This window comes from Tinamus guttatus, unplaced genomic scaffold, assembly GCF_059628265.1.
Source record: "Tinamus guttatus ecotype Peru unplaced genomic scaffold, ASM5962826v1 Tinamus_guttatus_pri_ptg000288l, whole genome shotgun sequence".
Classification (NCBI taxonomy): Eukaryota; Metazoa; Chordata; class Aves; order Tinamiformes; family Tinamidae; genus Tinamus; species Tinamus guttatus.
The window spans coordinates 4,144,176-4,167,486 of NW_028288822.1; the positions used below are offsets into that span (position 1 = coordinate 4,144,176).

The window sequence follows — 23,311 nt, forward strand, 5'->3', positions numbered from 1 at the left end:
CATTGTGCTTCAATGTGTAAATTGTGCTTCAATGTGTTTTCTTCCTCTGCTTACTTGGTGTGAAAATGATACTCTGTTGTCTTTGACATGTTGCCATTTGACCTGATGTTGATTTAAGCTTCTGGAAGCTCGTATCAGCAGGAGGTCACAGACAGGCAAAGTCAGTGAATCTAAAAATGGTGCAGGAAAAAAAAAGAGAGAGAGAGAGAGAGATTAGGTTTTATTTGGGTTTAGATTATCTGGAAACAAGAAGTAACAGACAAGAATTCAGAGAAAACAAAATCGTGTTTCTCATCTGATTGGTAAAATCATTTTATTAAATGATACCATTTATGTCTCTGGCATGCACTCTCAAATAAAATGTCCTTTGAAGTGAACAAACAGCTTTTAGAAGTGAAAAGCCTTTTATAAAGATAATACAGTCTTTTGCTGCTAGGTAGAAATGCAGTGTTCAATAGAGAATTGGTTGTGTTAAAGCAAACCAAAATGAAAACTAATTATGAACAAGACTTGCGAACATCATTCCCTAACATTACTAAAGAAGTGAAGTTTTCACTTACATTGCATTTTCAAATATTCTACATATTAGCAGAGAGAGTTGTGAGGGTGAACACAGTTCTAACACAAATAACTGTTTTTTCAAATATCACATATTTCCTCAGATTTACTGAGAGATCTGTGCATTCACAAAAAGCAAAATGTAAGAAGTACTTGTAGTAATATATTAAGAACTCAAGCACAACAGAAACATCTATATGACAGAAAGACTCTTTCAAATGGAGGAGTGGGTTGAAGAGAAGGGTGTGAAAAATATGGTGCTTCATAAAGCTTTTTACACACTAACATTCAGCTAATAGTCAGGGCCTGCTGCTTCCCTTGTAATTAATACATTGTCTGTATCTGGTTTTAACCTGGTTTCTTAAAGAAGGCTGTGTGATCTGTCTGCATGTCTGTATGTCTGTCTGTCCTCCCATAACAACCTTGAAACTGTTTGTTGGTTTCATTTCTATAGAATACTGGAATAGATCTCAAAGGCAAGGAGTTGCTTACAGGCTTCATAAAAACAAGTAGCTGGGTAGAGGAAAGATACAGTTAGCAATGTTGCTGTTGAGAAAAACAATGCAGTGTAAAGCCATTCCTTATCAGTCATAGGAGAATCCATATGAGAAGGAAAATTAGTAAATCTCTAGCAGTCAGGAAAAAAAATCTCTTATAGAGCACATTAAACACCAAAGTTAATCTATGATAAGATGCAAATCTACAGGAAACTCATAAATTTTTATGTTCTCAGAAATACTAATAAATTCTTTCTTATCCAAACAAGGAAAATGCAAGGCTATGTGTTTTTTGTTGTTGGTCGTGGTGGGGTTTTTTTTCCAGACATTGGCAAAATGTCAGTGATTTTTGCCTGAAATTCTCTCTGCAATTTTTACATTTTTGGTGCATCTTTGTTTTTCAGTAATGTGAAGACAGCTTAAAGCAGTCCAAATGACAGTAGCAGAGTGGCACATCATTATCTGCCTGGTCTGTGTGTTCCACAGATTATCCCTGAAGGATCATATTTGAAATGATATATTCACTGGACACTTTCTTGAAACATAGCCAGTCAGTGAGAAAGAGGTGTGCCCAAAAAGTGAGGCATTCAGAAAACTTGAATCTAGCTCTAAATATCAGAACAGCTCCTGCTTCAGTCAGTGAGTGATTTCTGAATTCACTGTAAGTTCTGACATATTAAAATCCTGATCTCCAAGGTATTCATGGAAAAATTACATTCTTAGAGCTTGAGTGCAGGTATACAGGCACAGGACTATGTTTTCCTATATTGCTGGGTAATCACAACGTTAAATCCCTTTTAATTTCACTTTATACCATAACTTTTTTTTATATCAAAAATTAAAAATATTTTGGGTAATTTTTACTTTCATGTACCTTAATATTAACCACTCATTCCTTCTGTCATACATAAGACATTAGAATTCATAACATTATTTTCAGCAAAAAATCAAAGATACATTCCTGATTCTATGAATTAAAACAGTTGTACTTCACAAATATGTGATTTACTGCAAACTCACTGATCTAGTTTCCAGTTTAACAGTATAAAAGATATAGTTTAAAACAAAACGTTGGGCTCGGATTCAGGAAGTTATTATAATAAAATGCTGATCTTGGTTCAGAAAAATACATAAGCATATATAGTTTTCAGAATATCTGTAGTCCTACTGAACATAATGGCATACACATACATTATCTTTAATTGAATACTTAAGGCTGTGGTGGCATAGAATTGTAAAACACAACTGCTAGATCTCAGTTATGCTGAAATCAGATGGAAACCTGACATGTACTTCCGTGGGAATAGGTCTGGATCCAGAGACAGGCCTTCATTGTTAATGGACTATCAATATTCCATTGATTTCAATGGGAATATTCACAGTCATGATAAGGAACACTGAGCAGCCTTGCAGAGAAAAATATATTTTTGTCGTGGGGACAGGAAAATTTCCTCTGTTTATGTTAGTATATGAATCTAATTTGCAGGGCTGGTTTTCAGGCATAACAGGATAATTTTGTAATTTTTCTAAAACATCTTTTCTTCACAAATCCATAATTTGTGGAAGAAATTTGTAAGGTGCAATAGCAATATACTACATCCAGGTGTTCGTTTTCTTCTTGGTCAAAAGGAGGATTGCCTTTGATGTCAAAGGGACAAAGGGACTTTGATGTCAAAGGGACTTTTGCTTGACAAGAGAATCCATGAGTTCCATGAGGGGAACTTCATCATGGTCTTACAGGAAGTTCCAGCTTAACTGGACTTGGGGTATCACTGTTTGAGTGGAAAACTGTTTGCAGATGAGGATGTTTCATAAAATATTCTTTTGTTTTACTGAATATATCTTCTAGCTTTCTTTCTAAACTAACCACTTTACTCGAAATTGAGAACATTAAATAGGACAGTTAACATTGTTTCTACAAAAAAATTTGTGGCTTGTGCTTGACAGATCTTTGAAGAATGCCCTATTAAAATGAGGAGGGTGCAGAGCACTTTTTAAAACTTGGGATATTAAATTAATTTCTTAATAACATCTAAACCACCCAATAAACTTGGAATACATATATTAGCCACATATTCATGTTGTTTAAATAAGATGTAAATGCAAGATATCACCAGCCGCAATTATATACTATCTCTACACATCTATCAAGACAGTTTAATCATAACCAACCACAAAATATTTTCTTCTCGTACTAGACTCATACCATATAACACATAACATAAACCCTCTTTCACATATCAGCATAGGACAAGTGTTACTCTTTATAAACAACAAACTTGATAAACACAACTCTTTTATGTCTTCCAAATTGGGAATACGAATCAAGAGCCTTCTACACATTGAGCTACCTAGATACTAAGAATGACTTCCCAGCCAGTCAGTTCGCTAGACACTGTAGCAGTAAATGTTCAGCAACTAGTGCATTTCACAGAGAAAGAAAGGCTGTTTCAGCCTCGGAATTGTTCAATAGTTTATTACAAAATGAACTTGCAGTCCAGTTTAAATGCAACCTAAATGCTTTTCTGATCCCTTTTGTATTTCAAGCATCATGGTACTGATCTCTATTACCCTTCTTCCTATTGTGTTCAGTCTAACTGATTAGTTACAATGTGAAAAATGCCATCTAAACTATCTTGAAATTCATCTGCAATGCATGACTGAGATTAGCATCCATCTACATGTTGAGAGGTTCAGGTACCATAACCATAAATGTGTTTTAAATGTTTTCACAGCAACATTATTAATTAATCTTTTTTTTTAGTTTTTTTTAAAAATGTGGTAAAAAAAAAAACATGTGGCCAATACACCAGTGCTACCAAGTGCTGCACTTGTTGGAACTTTCTCATTATGGAACTTTCTGATTATGTCCCATACATTGAATCCCAGCTGTCAAATATATCCAGAGAACCTGCAAGGTCCTGTAAAATACTTCTTGCTTTTAAAATGCCCAGATTTTATATTCCTTATTAACTTCACAGCAAGCATTTGTGCTATCTGCCACTATATCCACTCTAGGCATTTGTGTTGATCACTTTGTCCCATTCTCATATACACGTACCCAAAACCTTACAGTTTTGCTCTTTAGAAAACAGAACAACCTTAGGAATGAGTAAAACCACATTCATTCCAGGGTGTGAGCCTGCAGTCTTGTGAAAACAGTGCTCTGTTCTATATTGCCTCCTCATTTCTTCAGTTCAGAGATGGTCAGGCCAGCAAGACACTTTCCTTCTCCAACTCAGATCTAACGCTTGTAAAGCTGGATGAAGGGAAGATCTGCCAGGTCTTTTTCTCATTCATGTTAAGTGCATCCATGCCTTGGGCTGTGGAATCTGCTGTTCACAAATAATAGTCAGACCGGGAATCCATGGACATCGTATCAGGTTCTGTTCTGGACTGTTGGCTGAAGTAGGCGTACTGCGGCTGAGAGCCACCGGTGCTTGGGGCAGACACGGTGCCTTTGTGGGGCGATACAATGGTACCTGACTGCCTTCTCCCAGGTAAGGCTGCGCTGCCGCTTGGGACCGGAGGCTCATCAGAAACTCTTTGTTGCCAATCATCTGGTGGCTCAGGAAAGGTTTTCCTGCGGGCTGCTGATACTACATTAGCTGCAATAGATTCCTCAATACTCTGCGGTGCAAAAGCTTCATCCACTAGGCCAAGGGGAGATTTAGCTGCCGCTTCCCAGGGAGTGGGTCTCTTGCCAGGCCTGTCAGCCGCTGGACCTGCCTTGCTAAAGTAATCAGGAGCAGGCTGAAAGGTAAGAGGAGATGTAGGAGATATGGCTCGAGAAGTGACTGAAGAAGATCTCCCAGGAAGTGATAATGAGCGTCCACTGCTTCTTCCCTAGAAAAAGCAAATTGCCAAATATAGCTGTAGTCATTAAACAGCAAGAATGGAAGCCAGTTCTTCACACTTTGAAACTACAACAACAAACCTTGAAAGCATATATGCATATGACAACTTGGCAATCCCTTTTTTTACCTACTGGTACTATTACTTATTAACACTTGAATTTAGTGGAAAGAAAGGACATATTGTAAAGGAGGAACAGAAAGAAACAGGAACAAAGACAGAACAAAGTGATTTTTTTGCAGAAATTAAATAGACCAACAAAGGGTTTCCATTAACTGAAAAGGTACAACTATGTTAGCAACCTTATAGGTTTACTTCATCTCCACTACGGAACTAGTATGCCTTGTTCTGAAAAGACCATTCTTAATAATGGAGAAGGAAGTCATGTTGCAGCAGTTCTGTGTTTGTTTACAAGAGTTTGTCTAACATTCAGGCACAAGCTGAATTTATTTGATTACAGGCTCTGTCTAGGACATCTGTCCAAGAACGTATTTTTGGCAATCCCTTTAAGAAAGGCATTTCTAACTCTAAAATTATTAGACTTACCCTGAGTGGAAAGGGAAGAAAAATGAACACAAACATTTAAAAATGTTAATGCAATCATTTACTTAATGCCCTTACAGGATGGTACTTAACCTGGCTTCTTTAAAAGGGACTGCCCTCAAAATTTCAGAACATTCTGACCCATTTATAGCAGCAATCCATTCATATTTGACAAATCCTAATCTTCTTAGTAATGCAGCACTTTCAAACAGAAAGTCTGTTCATGAAAAGGTTTGCCCACAACAGTCTTCATTTGGCAGTATATGAAACAAATACAGCCTCTCCCCCATGCCAAATACGTTCCTTGTGTTAGAGAAGTTATGTTTATCTTACTGCATAGTCTCTATATCCATCTGTATCCCCTGATTCATATCTTGAGGTTTAAGAATTGCCTTTAACTCTGAAATCTGAGGTGAAATTCAGACCTCAGTCACCAAAAATTTGTTAAAATTTCATTCCAAAAGCATTGGCCCTGTGTTATTTTTTTCTAATTAGCTTCCAAAAATTTAAACATTGTCACAAGATCCATATACCAGGGATGTCAATTGGTATTTGGTCATTCAAACTATAGTTTATCTAGCAATAATTCATATAAGAATGCATGTTTTATAGACTTTTCTATCACAAATCACTAAAACATCACTAAAATAACCTCATAATTTCATTTAGTGAAAATATCACTAACTAACCGCTACTTCACACGGACTTGTAAATTACGTTTTGATATCATCCTTGTATGTGGGAGACAGAAACTCAGAAACCTACTGGTTTCATAATTTTCAATACATTTGGTGGTGTTAACTCCATATCTATTTAAAATATCTAAATAATACACAGAAGTTACATAATGAGAATTGACCAATTCATATCTAATAGTTTGTAACAGGACTGTCTTTCTCACCTCTTAGCTGTGACTGCCTGTTTCCCACTTGCAATTCCAGAGAGGAAGCTGCTCAACTATGTTAGCTCTATATGTACAAACATATGGCAAATGTGCACGAGGTTCTTCTGTTCAGCAAAAAGACTTCATTTTGGGCAATATAGCTCAGCTAAATTTTCAGAATTTTTACTTAAACAGTGAGTTCATCAAACATTAAGCATACACGTCAGATCATCACAGGCGGCTCCCATCTATATGCTGTGAAACATCAGCATATAAAAGCAAAACATGACCCATTTGGATACTATGTGAACAAAAGAGAATAAAGAAGGTTTGGTCCGTAGATACGTTATGTACTACCAAGAGGACTTCCTCCATGTATTTTTTTCTTACCTGAAAAATAAAAGCCCAGACAAAAGATCATGTTTGGGGTCAATCTAACATATTACAAGTTCTTTCCTCGTAGCATCTTCAGAGAGACTTGTTAGTACAGTTTTTTTAAACCATTGGCAAAAAATAGATTTTCGTAAGATGCAAACTCAAATATATAAAATGAGATATATTTTCCATTAAAAATTAATTTGATTACCTGAGCTGTGAAACTAGTTAGAAGACAAGATTGCAGAGAGACGAAAAAGTTGATCAGAGAGGTAGCCAACCTATATTAGCTGTTCTTGAGAGGGCTCTATGTTATTGCTAGCGCTGAATAGGTAGAAAAAAATCTTTTTTTATTTAATGGAGATTTCAGTTACAAGAGAAGAGATCCAAGCAGAGTCAGTGCTTTGTAGGATTCCAGAAATGAGATGCAAATGGAAATTATTCCGTAAAAAGAGCTGGTGCTTAAAAGACGTGACATTTTAAGACTGTCAGATGAAGATACTGTATTTAGTCTGTCATGTTTAGAGAAAAGGTTTGGAGACCAAGTGTTGCCAAATGGTAAAAAATCCTTTTATACCATCAGTGATAGAATAGGAGTTAATTTTCTTTGTCAGAGATTAATCTGAGAATGATGAGTTATTAAATGTGTTTCACTACTCTGTTTAACAAAATGAGCCATTCCACTATGTCACAAAGATGGACTCTTGTAAAATCGGAAATAGAATATAGAAAAAAAAAATCTTCAAGTTGTAGTAAGTTTTAGATTTTTTTAGTACAGGAGACGTCAGATTCAGCAGAAAAATGATCATTAATGGAAAATGAGATACGACTCTACGATGCTGGAAACTATTTTAGGAATAGCATTGTTTTCTTCGAAAGTGAAGAAAGGCAGAGGAGGGCTAAAATGCGCCCTCCCCCCCAATCCAAATTAAATTACATCAATCCACAGACCCTGTAATGTTATCTAAATTGTAAGTTCAGTTTGTAAGAGTTCTAGAAAAGGTGGAATCTTAAACACTGATAATTTGAAGGATATTATATTATTTGGGTTGCTCTATATAAAAAAAATACAAAATACTTTGGATTTGGAGGATTTATGACTTCAGAGAGACTCTCAGGGACAAAATGACGAGGTAAGAATCCAAATAATTCATAGTGTCCCATGAGATTAATTTTATTTCATTATATAAGTATGGCTTTACTTGGCTCTGTGTGATTAACCTGTGATCAGTCTGAAGAAAAAGACGATGATAGATTTTTCCAGTGATGATCCCCAGGTAACCTGGAGCAACTGTAGCAATTTACCTGGCAAATGAGAGACTGTGCCAATTTATTTTGAAAAAGCTGTTTCCTTAGGATTTGGTAAATATACTCCTTTTCTATCTCAGAGACCCAAAATTGGAATATATCAAGTTGTGTCCATTTTGTCAAACTACTATTTGCTTTTGCCACTGCTTTCCAGTGTCACATACGTATTTTTTTTAACTGATCACCTGACTTTCACATATTCGTGTTTATTTCTAGACTTCTATTACTTTGTCTTAATAGCTACCATCTGAGAGATTTCTTTAATCTGGCAGAAAGTTCAGACTGTTTGTGAAATGATATCTCATGTTCTTGTACCTAGGGGACAATGTTGTTGGGTGCTAAGCATCCTGTTTGGAGACTCTGATATTTCAGTAAGATCTGTATCACCAAAGATAGTGAGTGATTACTTTGTTCTGGAGCGTCGTTCAGCCCACATCCAAATCAGAGACACAGTCTCACTGCAACTCTGTCAAACTATGGTATTGTCATTTGGTTAATCTCTGCTTCAAGGAAGGAAAGGCTGAAGAATAGTTTTTTAACTAAATGTTGTCTTTCTGGATTGTGAGAGGACAAGTTCTGTGAGGGACAGGGCTGAAGTACTTTGCCTGTTTCGTAAGGATCTGAAGAAATTTCAGGAGTGAGAGATCTCTACTTTCTGAGGTCATACTTTCCTCCAGGTGTACTTAATTACCCTTCTGAATGTTGAGTCTGATTTTTGATGGGGAGGAAAAATGGACCAGCAGTTTTCGAAGGAAGAGAATCTTGGAGGAAAGAGCTGACTGAATTCTCCACATTTCTCAATGAGAAGCAGTCATAATTATGCTGAAGGTAGGCAGAAGAGAGTTTGAAGACCTACTCAGGAGATTCAAGAAGATAAAGATGTTTTGGGCTAAAGGGAGCCTTAGTTATTTGGAATTACAGTCTTCCTAAAATAAATACCAATTGTTATTTTCTGTACAATAGAGTAAAACCTTGGGTCGAACTTTGAGCTGTTACAACTCTCTGTGTTTGGGAATTTAGTCTCTAAGCCTACTCAGTACCAAAATTTAGTTACAGTAGTACCTATTGTAATAGGAGTAATCTAGTGGCACCCGGTATAGCAAATTTTTGGGCTGTGCATTTGACTGAATAATCATATAGGCATTGTACAGTGACATGCTTCTGCTATAACTTACTTAGATATGTTTAGATCCTGAGAATATTTCTCTCTAACGCAACTTTATTCTGAAAATGAATGATCTTTGGCTTCAGAACATAAAATCTCCACACTTTTTCACACTCTGTGGTAAATAAGTTCAAAGCACTTGTAGAAAAGCATAATTTTGCTCGAATGTACATATATCTTAAATGCAGAAACTGAGGGATGATTAATGACTATTTTCGTCAATTCTTGTCATCTCTTGTGGAGAAGTTCCTAGAATGAAAGTTTGAACATTCCTGAATTGAAGAGAGATCCATATTTGACATTCATATAATGGTATCTGTCAGCAGTATTCAGTCCCTCTGAACTGACAGTAAAGTTTGGAATTTAGACAGGAGTTAGTCTCCAGAATTATCATTCACTTATTGGAAAGCAGCAACCAGGACTAGTGGTACTCTTTATTATTCTGCCTTCATATTTTCTTCTTGGGGATAGCTCTTGATAGACATGTACTAAACAGGACATACAAATCCTAGGTTGCAAGTGAGACAGTGAAAATATAAAGTGCGAATGCAGAATATCTCTACTACGTTTTGTCTCCCTTGAGCTACAAGAAGAACATAGACAGGAGACTAGAGCTCTTCCATTCTTCCTTCCATCAGTCAAGGGAGAAGGAAGAGTGATATGCTATAAAAATTGCTGAATTATCACAGCTTGTATTACTTTAATCTTGTAAAATATTCATTACAGTGCTGTATCAACATTCAAGGAGTTTTTATGCTGCAAAACAACAAGAACACCACACAATGAATAATTTGTGCTTTCCATTGCCCTGAGCTTTATAAAAAGAAAAAATCTTTTCTACAATAGCCTTTGAAGGGGAAGCAAATTCTTAACAAGATGAGAAAAGACAGTTCAGATCTGTCTTTCACAGTCATATAGAATCCTAACAACTGCTGCTGTCTGCCCAGGCATTTATGTGAAGAGTTTTAGGTTAACATAGATTTTAAAAATGCAAACTATTTATGAACTGATTAGTGAAGCAAACATTTATTGTACCACAAGCATCTTTGATATTTATAAATTGTATATTAATGTAAATTAAAACAAATGTAGTATTACTCCCCAAAGAAACTATTTTAGTATGTAAGTAAATTATTGTAAACGCAGTACTTACCCCTATATTTTTGTTTATACATAAGTAGAAAGAGTGTGAATATGTACTTCTGATTCAAGTTAGTTTAGCTATCTAAATCAATAGTCTAGAAAACTGTTACTTAGAACTTACTGCTATTTCAATTTTCTTAATAATTATGAAAAGCTGAAAAACAAAAGTGTAATATTTAGTTTTATGAAATAGTGCACATTTTCTAAGGCAAAAATTGCAAAGATTTTTTTTTCCTTTTACAGACTAAATGGGAATGCAAAATACTACCTAGTGAAAACATTTCACAATAACTGATTTTCTGTCTCAGCTGGTGTCTCATGTCTCATCTCCTTAATAAGGTAATACTCTCTGTATACTTACATACTGAAACTCCCTTTTCACCACTTGAGCACACATAGGTTACATTATCAAAAATGTCAAGAATTCCATTTTCAAAAGTAGCCTAGACACTTAGCAATCCACATCTCATTGAAAACTCCTGCAACAGAGTCTCCCATCTGATTAAGTCACTTGAAAAAAAAATATTTTCGTTTATAAGTGATTTTTATTTTAATATTTTGATTTCAGTGCTGGTCTTTACCCCATATGAAGGCATGTTCAAATCTGAATTAACGCTAGCATCTTGCTAAAGGGGACAAAAGAAGTGAGAGTGGATGGAAACAGTTGCACTGTTGCAAAACATCTTTGTGTCTTCATAAAAAAAACTGTGTGATGTATTTGTTATTTTGCTTCCTAATGTTAGGCGTTAGATCAAGCCATTGGAAGACAGTAGAAGGTAGTAAGCAATACTTGATTTTTATAGTTACATTTATGCCTCTTTCAATTCTCTCCATTTTTAAAGGTGTTTAAACTATCGTAGAATAATGTAAAGATGATATGTAAGGATAATCTTAATGTGACTCTTTCATCCCAAACCATTTACAATTTAAACTTTACTTAATGAGAAACCTCTGATAGCTCCAGAAAAAAATGCTACAGCTATTTTATAGAAAGCAATATGACTACTAAAAAATAGAAAGAAAAGTGAAATAATCTTTTTTTTTTTTTGAAAATCTGGAAATAATCTAAAGCAGGCATGTTGAAACTGCTAAAATTGGAATGCAGCGTATTGGTGAATGAGGATATGATGTTAAAAACAGGCCTTCACTTCTGCAGAACAGCCATAGCATACACAAAAAAGAAACCAAATTGCTGGTAACCACTCATAAATTAGTTACTGACTTAGCTCAGCCTTTTCTGTGTCTATAAAAGAAAGTCAATGCTTGGTATTGCCATTTAATCTTTATCCACACCTGATTAGCAAAATTTAAAATAACTATATATATAGTAAGCAAATGGCTAAAGGTTTTTTTGGACATAGGCATCTGTGAATATTTAGGTGGCAGATTATTTGCTGCCACCTTCTGGCGTTTAATATTACACAGCTAGAAGAAGTCCGTGTAAAATGAACACAGGCCAATGTGTGAATAAATATTTGAAAAATAACTGCAAGACTAGTCCTAATTTCTGGCCTTGCAGTTCTGCATGAACAAAACACTTTGAAATTAATTAATATGAAGGAAAGGAGATGAGCTAATGATCTTTTTCTAAAATCAAAGAAAGTAAATACTGAATATATTGTAATAAATGAAGCTGGTGGCATTATTTTTGCTGAACATTTCCAAACTATATTCCAAAAAAAACAAAACTTTTTTTTTAACCAAATTATTCAAACAAAAATGTTCAGTCTTTGCTTTTTTCTTTATTTCATCCCAAGTGGTCCAACCATTTCAGGTCATTTTAACCAAATGAATTCCAAGATTTCAACCATTTCAAAAATCAGAGTAGGGAGAAATACCTAGCAATCCCAACAAAAAAAAATAGCATCCTTTTACTTGGAAAATGTTATGACTTCATACTTGAGAATGTGTTTGAAACTAATCTTCAAATCTGAAGTGTCTCATATTTTCATGCAGATTTGCCTATGTATATTCATGTTGAGAGCCTTTCAGAACCTGCAGTTAATGTAGACTCAGTAGAAACATTATGCTCAACAGGAACACCTTACAATTTACCTTCCTTTCCTTTCCATCCCTGCCTGAATTGCAGGCTGTGCACGCCCCCACAGGCAGGACAAAGCACTGCAGCACACTGAAAGTCCTGCCCCGGCTGCACAACTGGGTTATTTTTTCCCCCAGAACTGGTTTCTGCAGAGGTATGTTGCATACCCAAGGTTGTTCTAGCCTGGGGTCAGGACATGAGGCTGCACCATCACTGGTGAGGACAGAGACACACTGTAGAGCTCTTCGGCCCCTTCACAGAGTCAAAGGCTTCCTGGCTGCGCCCAGGTGGGGAAGCACACTTTGAAGAGTGTGATAGAAACAGGCAATACAAGCACAGGGAAAAAGATGGACAAAGTAGAACTAGGAGATGCTGTTATGTGATGCAAAAGGAAAAATTTTATAGAGGGCTCTTGGACAGTGGTGACAGTAGGACCTGATGGATAAGGTTTCTGAGCTTGGAGAGAAGCTTGGGAAATGCAAAATTGACTTGTGTAGCTGGCAATGAGGCTATGGTAAGGACATGGCACAAAAAAAGAAATTATGAAATGGTGGGGATGTGATGAATGTTTGGGGAAAAGATCTGTGCCCACTACAGGCTCCAGAGCTCCTGAGAAATTTGTCTTCCAGAGGAAAGGGATTTTGTCCTTCCTCAAGTTTACCATTGTAAGAAAAGCTGTGAAACCTCGTTGGAAACCTGTGGCATCCTCCCAGTGCCTATTCGCTGATGTGAAGTCAACATGAACGTGCTGCCAGTTACTGTGCTAACTCAAATGGCAGTTGTCTGTGGTGGTTACAGCCATGGTGGAACAGTCGGTCACAGTAAACTCTATGATAATATTCTTGGATTTGGTTTGTTCTTCTGAAAAAGCCTTGGGTCTTATGCACACACAAAGTTACCTTGAAGCATTGTAAGTAAATTTGGAAAGCTGAGTATTGAAAAGTTTTAAAATGCAAACACCATTGCCCAGTGCATATGCATTTTAGTTAAATTACAGGACCTCTGCCCCATCCAGTGCAGAGACAGGGCTTCATTTAGAAAATATTAGAATTATATAGTAAAGAAGCATGTTATACAGGAGACACTTGCACTGCTTGGATTTTATACCTTGTCATTGAGGATTCACTTTGTGGACTCCCAGCTGGAGATCTGCAACCTCTGAACACCCACAGGCTGGTGTTAAGGGGTAGCATAGTTTGATATAGTAACTACTATTGGACTCCCAAAATCCAAAGTGCCTGAGATTGAATAGCCAAGACTACTGAGTGTCCTAACATCAGGGCCTCACTCTTTGTACTTTATTTGTCTATTTGTAAAATGCTGTAGTGAAAAAAATCAGTTACTGCTTCTGGATCACTTGGATACTAAGAGGAAAAACATGAGGAAATAAGTAATTCTGCGTGGACAGCATGCTTCAAAGAGTGTACATTAAATAAGGCATACTGCCACACATGGGACAATGTTAAAACAACACAGTGAAGAGCTTTACCTCAAACAAGAACCATTCTGTGCCTGGATGAGTCAGGAGTCCTATGGAAAAAATTAGCAGGTGTTCATGTGCTTACACGTGATATTGTCATGCCTAAGGGGGATATGTGTATGTAAATATATATACATATATATGTGTGTGTGTAAAGATTAGTTCCTTGCCTAAATAGTGTGCCTATAGCAGTACCAAGTCCATCAAATTTCTTTATCAAGTAATCTTAGGCTGGGAAGAGTTCTTCATTTTGTCTATCTACCTGAAGTAGACAGCTGTGCAACAGAGTGCAGTGGTAGCGTAGAAACACATAACCATAAGAAGTTTATGTAGATGCTTCTCTTCTTTTCGGGAAATCATTGGATTTTTTTTAAATGCTATGTCCATTTGTGCGTATGCCTATATTTAGGAATATATGTCTTATTCCTAGACTTAATGTACATTGAAATTAAAAGCAGTTTGTCAAGGTTGTCACAAATAGGAATTGATTTTTTCCGCTGAGAACTGCACTGAGTGACAGGAGACGTGGCTAGCACCCTTAATAAAATACATCTTTGCTTGTCTCACACAAGAAAGTCAACACTCCTTCCAACATAGCATTTTACAGAGCTTCTGATTTTGTCCGCATTTTAAATTATTTGGTAGAAAAAAAATAGAGTGTTTCCTGTAGTGTCCAACCTGAAAAGCATTTGGTGAATACAGCTCTTGAGTGATTCCAGCTCCTCCCTTACTGTGTAATTCCATGCAAAGGTAATGTTTACTATAAAGTAAGAACAGTCACTGTCATGTGTGCTTCGAAATTGCAGCAGTGGGTACCAAGTGTACTATGAAATTACCAGGCTTACGTATTTTCCCAGAAGCCTACCAGCAGGTGAGTAAAGTCAGAGCTTCTGTATCCACAGTTTTTTAAGATCTTGTCATCAGGTTTCTTCTGTGTATAGCATTTCTATTTAAAGCTGAGTAGAATCATTACAAAATAACACCATGCCAAGCTGTGCAGTTAAGGTTTGCATTTGCCATGCTGAGCTGCCAATGTGATCAGAGGAACCTTGGATTGCTTAACCTCAGGCAAAGCAGGCTCTATCATGTTTTGTAAAAAAAGGGATATTGAAGACTGGATCTTTTTCTAACAAACCTTTTTTCTTTTATTATTCCTAAACTCAGGGTGTTTTTAAAAAAGATCTTGTAAAAAGGGAGAAAGAGAGGAAAAAAAGAGATTTTGCAAGTTGTTAGTTGCAAACAGTGCTGCTGTTTGACTGGCATTTTCCCTACCTCGAGGAGTACAAAGGATTCTCCGCAGAGAGGCTGGAGCAGCAGAGCATGTTGGTAAGGCTGGTCCTGTGTTGAGATCTTGTCCTGGTTACTCAGTAAACAGATGCTCCTCCCAGCTCACATTTATTATCCAATTGCCTTTGCTTCTCAGCAAATTGCTTCTCAGTGCTGCTGAACACTTTTCTATACTCTCTTTTTTCAGAGTTCACCTTAGCAATTTCAAGAACTGTCATGTGTAGGAACTATCTGTGATAATATATCTGTATATTCATGGACTCCCAAAGCAATACTCTACTGATAAGGCCTCCTGGTTTTTTTTTTAGAACTTTTTTTCCCTTTTTACTGGTTATGAGTATTTCAGTTCCTTCACAATACCTTCTTCTAAACAGTAGAGGAGAATAATCATGCTCCATGATGTGAGTACTCAGTTATTCCAGGAGAATGTAGCAAAATTCAACAAAAGGCTCGAAATCGGTCAGCTATGTGCAGAACAATAAAGCGCGTCTTGTTGATTGTTTTCTCTTCTTGTACTTGCAGGGTGTCATGATCCTCTGATGGGGATTTTATCCTGTGTCGTCTCTGCTTTTGTTCTGAAGCTTTCTCCCCACTGCTTGGCTAATTGGAGCTCTCTCTTTCAAAACTGCTGCTCTGCCACTTAACACTTAACTCTTCTATCTGAGCCACATATCAGCCCCTCAATCTTAGTTGCTGGAGGCTGCTGACACTGCAACATATCAGTACCTCCTTGTTTCAAATCCTCCTATGAATGAATTCTGAACATTCATTCTAGAGTGAATAACAACAGCACTGCCAAAAGGAAAATAAACTTATTGCTGCATGATTGCTGTGGTGACACCAAAAGAGAACACAGCAGTTTTAGCTCTGATCTTGCATTCTTGATTCCGCTAGTTAAAATAAAGATAGGTATACTTTGTGTCAGTGCATGAAGACTTCGAACAAGAGAGAACTTTCTTTTTTTTGCTTTATCGCAAAATTACATTGACTTGACCTCAAACAAAATGACTTTTCTGTGTGCCTAAAAGTGAAACAGGTATTCTTTATGGTAAGGAGACTGTGACTGTATCAGAGTAAGAACTCTTGATTTGAGTATGTGTATGATAGAGTCCCCGTCACTGCCCTGGTGCTTTTGGAAGGCAGCAGCTTACTGTAGCTGGGTATTGCCAGGTGTCTTAGGACACAGACAAAATGATTCCTGGTGTGCAGAAAGCACGAGAATGAGTCTTATTTGTAGGAGATAGTAATGTTTACTCTATAAATGTTGCTGCAGAAAAAAAAATCATTGAAATATCTGTTTGTTTCATAGTATGTTATCTTTTGATGACCAGGAACATGGTAAGAATCTAGTTCCCCTGGAGAAGGAGAGAGAAGTTGTTCAAGAACTAAATCTTGACTCTTATTTTTGCAACAGAACTTTTAACTTTTTAAAAGCTACTGATCTTCAAAACAAAAGATTTCAATTCAACGAGAACGAGAGGTTAACGGGAGGTTTATAACTGAATGAGAAAATGAAAATATGCAACCCTTTATCAAGGTTGCTGTTTTCATGGTAAGGCTTTTTAGAGTGTGAGATTCAAATTGGTGCAATATAATACCTACACTATACTATAACTAAATGTGTTAAAAATAACATAAGGCATTTACAAAGCTTTTTAATATAAGCATAACTGAAGTAGTGTTATTAGAAATGGAGAAAAATTCATTGTTAAATATGCTCACATAGTAAGCAAAACCAGTGTTTCTCCATGGTATCTTCATATTAAAGTAATTTTAATAGGTTTTTTTGAGAAAACTATTTAGAAAAAATCCTTTCCCATTCAAAATAAAATTCCAAAGGCTCCTCTTAATATAAAGAGTTCATTTTCTTGACATTTCTTCTGTGCTTCACATCACCTGCAGCTTTTCATTTGGACCCATAAAAATGCACAGTTCAACTTTTCTCTAAATACCTGCTTCACAAAAGATTGCCCTTTGCATAAAACTGTTAATTAGGCTAGTTTTCTTCTGCAATATTAATAAAAATTACTGACTTACCTTATTAGTAACACAAGTCTTGAAGCCAAGTCAGATCCAAATACTATGCAGGTAGAAGGACGTATGTATACAAAATTGGATTAGGACTTGGACTTTGAATGGAGTTTTCAAAGCATCCTACCTGAGTTAGGAGCACTAGTGGTACCTGTAAAGCACATGTAGGGCTTTTGGAACACACTGCTGTCATTGCTGTAGGCCACACTAAATACCAGTATTTGAACAACAGCAAGAAATCCAAATATGAGCAAAATATAAATATTCAGCTTGGGTTAATTTCTTTTTTTTTTTTCTTTCTTGTAGCTGTAGATGTACTTATGATAAGGTTAACTAAATAAACTATTGGTTTTTGCTGCAAATTAAAGAAATAGGATCTTCAGTGACCTTTAAACTGAGAGTTAGGCATTCCTATCTTTGAAGTATATTTAGTCTAGGTAAGTGATGCAGGAAACTGGAATGTTCAGTTTCAATCCATAGCTCTCCTCTAGTTCCTACCTTGTTGAATTTTGGTTTTCTGGAAAGGTGATTTCCTCTGGAATGAGAATAAAGCCCAGCTTCACCCCTTGTTCCCTCTGCTGACATTTACAATAATAATGCCCATTATCTTACTTGGCAAAAGCAATGTAGGCTTGTATATGCTAGGAGCTAAACTGCATTAATGTGCATATTTCACACTAGGCACTGAGCAGCTAGTAAGGACCTGCAAAAGTTACTGACCTGAGCCTGACTGAGCTGATGGCTATACAGTGTAAATTACTGTATCTCACTAACAGTCACATATGTTAACATCAACATTTGTGGTAAAAGTACAAAACTACCAAAAAAAAGACTCAATAGGAAAGAATTATTTGTGGGCAGGAAGGTGCAAACAAGTCTAGACGTGATTATAATTTACAAATGTACTTTACAGGAGAAGACTGTAAATAAAAACAGTTAAGGCAATATGAGGCTATCTGAAAGTGATTGTATCTATCTGTATCTACCTAGCAGCACTGCCTTTATCTTTGGTTTAACTTATTCTAAGAAGATACTAGCATTTTAAATTTGTACCTAAAATAGTTTAAGCAATTTAAGGTAAGACTTTTAATGGAGAGCAAGGAGGAAAAGAAGGAAGGAGTTTTCATAGTAATAGGACTGAATAGAAAATTGAGTTCCCATAAAATTTACAGACTGTAAGTCTGTATATGTAAATGAAAGAGAACAATCAAAAAAAAAAGACAGAGAAGAAAGGAACAAGTTTAATGGTAGAAGAAAAATACAGCATATTAACAGTGGAAAACAAATGGAAGGGAGATCTCCAGAGGATTAAAATATTGCTCTTTCCTATTTCTAGGCATAGGCAGTGTAATTCTTGAGCTTTCCAGGCCTTTTTTTTTTTTTTTTTCCTAAAAATTTCCACCATTCTCCTTCATTTAAGAATAAGATGGATCACTTGGTCATTTTCTTCTAGTGCAGTCAGGATCCCAGTTCAAAAGTCAAAGGGGAAAATGGGATTCTGGAGGTCCAAAATTCAAAACAGTGGCTTAATTAAGCTTTATAGTGGCTTACTTTAGCTTTGATTCCAATCTGTTTTTCACATGTACAACCAAATGTATTATTTTCAGATTTGATTGAAGTTATGAGTTACCGTCACATGACTAAACTACAGAGATTTTGCTCATACTGGGGAATACTTTATTCATGAAGATCTATTAAAGTCATATGCGCCAGTATGATATAAAAGATCTATAATCTGGTCCATAGCTAGTTGTCTAGTATTTTAAAAAATATATCAGCAGATTCCCTCACCTTTATTCACAGTGATGCTTTAATCTTTTAGCATAGCACCTGGGGTGGATTCTGATACTCTTAGTTGTGTGAAACAACACTTTGTTTCGGAACTAGCACCAGTGATGTTAACAGGACGGCTTACGGAATAACATACTGAGCTATTCAAATATTGCCCCTTGATTTCAGCAAAACTGTGTATTGCAGTATTATTCAATAGGATTTCAAGATCACATACTCATAAGAATTTTCTACAGTAGCAGTATTTCAATCCTTAATCCCCAATACCACAATTATATCGGGTTAAATAATATAATATCATACAAAAGGTGAAAGTATAAGACCAGAGTAAAATGATTAAAAGTGGAAGAAGCACTGTAAAGCCCGAAGTGAAAATAAGAAAACGTGTATGAGAGACCAACAGGAAAACAAGATCATAATTCTGATACAGTGTTATATGCTGATGTCTGGAGGAACTACTACTCTGTTGCAAAGATCCCTGCTCTCAAATGCATGTATTCCTTCTGTTTTTAATCACTGTGCTTTCGTGAGAAAGTATTGCATTTCATTGCAGCTGCAAAACTCAGCTCACCCTTCTGACTGTCCAATAATTTTGGTTTACTGGCTTCTATAATTTACTTATCAGAGTTGAGGCAAGTCAAGGCTAAAAATATGCACTTGGGATGTCAAATTTAGTTAAAAATTTCCCCAAAATGGGAAATCTTTAACAACTCTTCCAGGTGTCTTTTCAGCAACTTTAAGTTACTCTTCTCTAAAACACTCTAGCATCTCTTATAGCACGTTCTCTGTGAAATCACAGAGGCAATTTATGATTTTGGATCAGAGCTGATCCACATAACTTACAAACTAATCTCCTGACTGATCGATCAGATTCCTGTGGAATGACCTTTGTGCCAGGACAGATTCTCACTGAATTCACTGGGATTCTGTGCAGACCCAAAGGTCTGTCCACCTATATCCCACAAGTAATCAGTCAGAGTCTGATATTATATCTACTTAATGCTATGTAAATAAACATATTACTATCAGTATTATTTAATAAGGCATTTTTTAAAAAATAAATTGTCCTCAGATCTCTACGTCATTAGAATATAATTTGGGGTGTGAAGAAGAAAGAAAACTCTTTTCTAATAGTTTGACATACCAAGAATACTGCTTACTGTCATTTTTGCTGTAGTCTTAAAGCAAAAAAAAGCCAAGTGTCCTGCTTACTTAATAAAATGATACCTATCCATTTCAGGATGTTATATGTATAAAGCATGTGATAATATGCATAAATGTGCTAAAATTTATATCTATTTTGATTCCTTTAAAAAGTTTAAGTATTTTGGACCCAGATTTTAGGTGATAATCTGAAGTTATTAAGTAAGCGAAGGACTACTATTGGCACTCTTGGTGTGCCAGGTTGCCACTGCAAAAAATTAATTGCAAGCAAAGTGGACACTGAGTTGCAGCTGCAAGGTTTACTCTTCAATAATCGATGGCTTCCACACCTGTGCGGGGACGCCAACTTTCTTTGCAGAAAATTTTGGCCTCGGAGCAGTAAACAAAGAGGACGTGATGGTTTCTGGCTTAGAAAATGCGGAGTAACCTGTAGGTGAAAATGATTCATTTACTGGGGTAGAGGCATTCGACTGGAACGAAGGCTGTGAACCGTAGGCTGGTACGGAGTACACTGAAGATGCCCGGGCATTAGTAGGAGAGCCAGCACTGAGTGGTCTTAACGGTAGACCTTGTTTTGAAGCAGACAACTTTGATGCCTGCTTAATCCCTAGGCCTTCCTTAGTACTAGATGGAGGTTGAAAAGTAAATAAAGATGCATCAAGTTGGTAAGGCTGATGCTTCATAACATCCAAAGCATTGAGAACCTTCTTAGGTTTTCTTTTAGTATTTTTGGTAGCAGCAGCAGATTTAGAGGAAGGCTTGTTAGCAGTAGGAGGATAAGATGGGCAGAGGATGGGGTTGTAAGCAACAGGCGGTGGTGCTCGAACATTAGATGAGTATTTCCAAGAAGCTGGTAAAGATGGAGTTGGGGATGGGGCTCGTGCTATGTTTGCTTGCACAGTCTCTGAATCTACCACGTACTTCTCCATTCGAGACTGCCTTCTGGCAAATAGCTGTGCTCCTTTTCCACTCATAGCTGGTGGTATTTCAAAGGTCTGCTTCTTTCCTCCAGCACTTGGTGTGGTTGATGTTGCCTTAGGTGTGTTGCTTGGACTTGCTATGGTTGCCTGAGGCCCTTTAAAAGGACCAGCTAGGTTAAGAGTACTTGGGGGATGTGCTGGAGGAGAATGGGGATACTGTGGGGATTTGAGTGGTGCAGGATATGCTGTCTGAGGTGAGACTGGAGCCGGGAAGGAAGGAGCCTTGATAGAAGCTACAGCCGGAGGTGACCAAACTGGTGAAATCGGGGTACCGGCAGTAGGAGAGACCTTGACTGAGGGCTTTGGAGCAACAGGAGGAGGGGTCTTTTGTTTAGATGCTTGAGTCTGCATGAAATTGCAAGCTTCTGCTCCCAAGCTGAGGTAGTCTTCCTCGGGTCCTGACTCAAAGCCAGCTCCAGTACCTCGCTTGCCTTCTGCGTTGTGTACAAGGGATAATAGGGCAGGATTAGGACTTACTTTGGGTGATTCTTTGAAAGTGAACATTGGTTTTGTAGTGCTTCTTCTCTTTGCCTCTTGCAGTATCCCCGTTCTTTTGGCTGGCACTGCGATGCGTTCGTCTCGGGTTGCTATGTGTTCGGTTGGCTCTGTGGAGGACCATGTGAGTGGCGCGGCCCTGTTGGCCACGGGAGCAGATACTGGCCTGTACAGAACCTCAGGAGGTGGGCTGACAGAGGCGTAGGGAGGTGGGGCCGGTATGTCTGAAAGAGGACTAGCTATATTTCTTGTGGGTGAAAATGGTGCAGCTGCTCGGTTCTGAACCCCGGCAGGGAAGGGTTTAGCTGTTTTGTTCAAAGAGGCAGCTTTTTGAACTTCAGAGCTCTGAAAAGAGAAAGCTGAGTCTGGTGCCAACCCAAAGCCATTCTGTTGTACCATTTTGCTATGATTCTGGCTCACATCTAGGTAGCTCTTGCTCACAGAGGTCTGCCTGCTTGACATTTCTTCCTCTTTTGTCTGATAGGCTGAACAGCTCACTTTCTGGAAGCTTTCTGACATGGTGGCTTCCCTCCGTTCCTCAGCGTGCACGGTGCGTGCCTTCATCTCCTCTTGCTCAGCAGTAATCTGATCCATCCTCTGCCGCCTCTTGGCAAACATGAGGGCCCCTTTACCCGTGGTCTCTGGAAGCGTCTGCATCTCGTCTCCACTTTTTGTCTTCTTTTCAACTTCAAGTAGACCACTGTCCCAGTCAAATGTCACAATCTTGCCCTCTTTGTCAATGTCAGAGAAGAAATCTTCATCTATTTCTGACTCACTTGTTGCAAGCAAACTCACTTCGAAAGTGTTTTCTTTGTCCCCCTCTTCACCTTCCCCTTCTTCACCTTCGTCTTCGTAACGTTCTAGCTCCCCAGTACCGTAGCTAACCAGAGTATATTTCCTTGCTCTTTGGCGACGCTTCTTGAACATCAACACCCCCTTGGAATTGGGATTCGGAGCTGCTGTCAGCAGCAATGCAATACTTTTACATTTGGATTTGGCTTCTTTGACCTGCTTTTCTGACAGGCTCTCACTTCGGCGGAGTCCTGTGGAAAGAATCAAAGTGTATGTTTAATAGAATGCAGCCCACAGAAATACCAGGAGCATTAAAACAAGTAGTTCTGCATCTGTCTATAGTGAAATTTACCCACTGTGCCCTTCCCACATATTAAGATATTTATTTTCCCGTGCATGTAGAGGTCACTATACTTAAGTTTTTCCCACACTAGCAGCTGTGGTATGAATTCCATACCCAGCATTCCTCCTTTAGAATCACACCCATAGAAGCTTATAGGCCACATCGCTTTCTTTAGGACTTTCTTAGTTCAACAGGCATGTTACGTGTGTCAGTCTAACTATTTCTAGCTTTCTGGATTTCTGTTCCCATTAGTCATCTCAACAGCAACAGCTGGATGATATTTTCTCATTTGTTTCATTTCTGTGCTATGGCATTTAGCAAGTGTTTGACGGCAGCTCCTATGGCAGAGATTCCCAGCCAGCAAGGCCCATGAATGCTTAACATCTGAGAGCAGTGAAACTGGGTGTATTCTGTATGGTAATGGTAGTGGGTTCTGTCATTTATTTCCATATATTTACTTTACTCATATGCATTATAAAATGGATATAGTTGATAAAAATATGTACACTTATAGGTATTAGCTACACAAAAGGAAGCATGCATTCACAAAATAGTACAGAGAAACTATTAGCATGAAGAC

General features: G+C 37.4%; 1 protein-coding gene across 1 annotated transcript in view; it reads right to left on the bottom strand.

The window, feature by feature from the left end:
- Positions 1 to 3,859: 3,859 nt before the first annotated feature.
- Positions 3,860 to 23,311, bottom strand: part of SYNPO2 (synaptopodin 2) — a 78,225-nt gene continuing 58,773 nt past the window's right edge. The window contains exons 4-5 of the mRNA XM_010225945.2: positions 20,451 to 22,639; positions 3,860 to 4,901 (exon numbers count right to left, since the gene is read on the bottom strand). Of these exons, the coding sequence (XP_010224247.2) occupies positions 4,395 to 4,901; positions 20,451 to 22,639 (2,696 nt within the window). The 3' untranslated portion in view covers positions 3,860 to 4,394. The remainder of the gene's footprint in view (positions 4,902 to 20,450; positions 22,640 to 23,311) is intronic.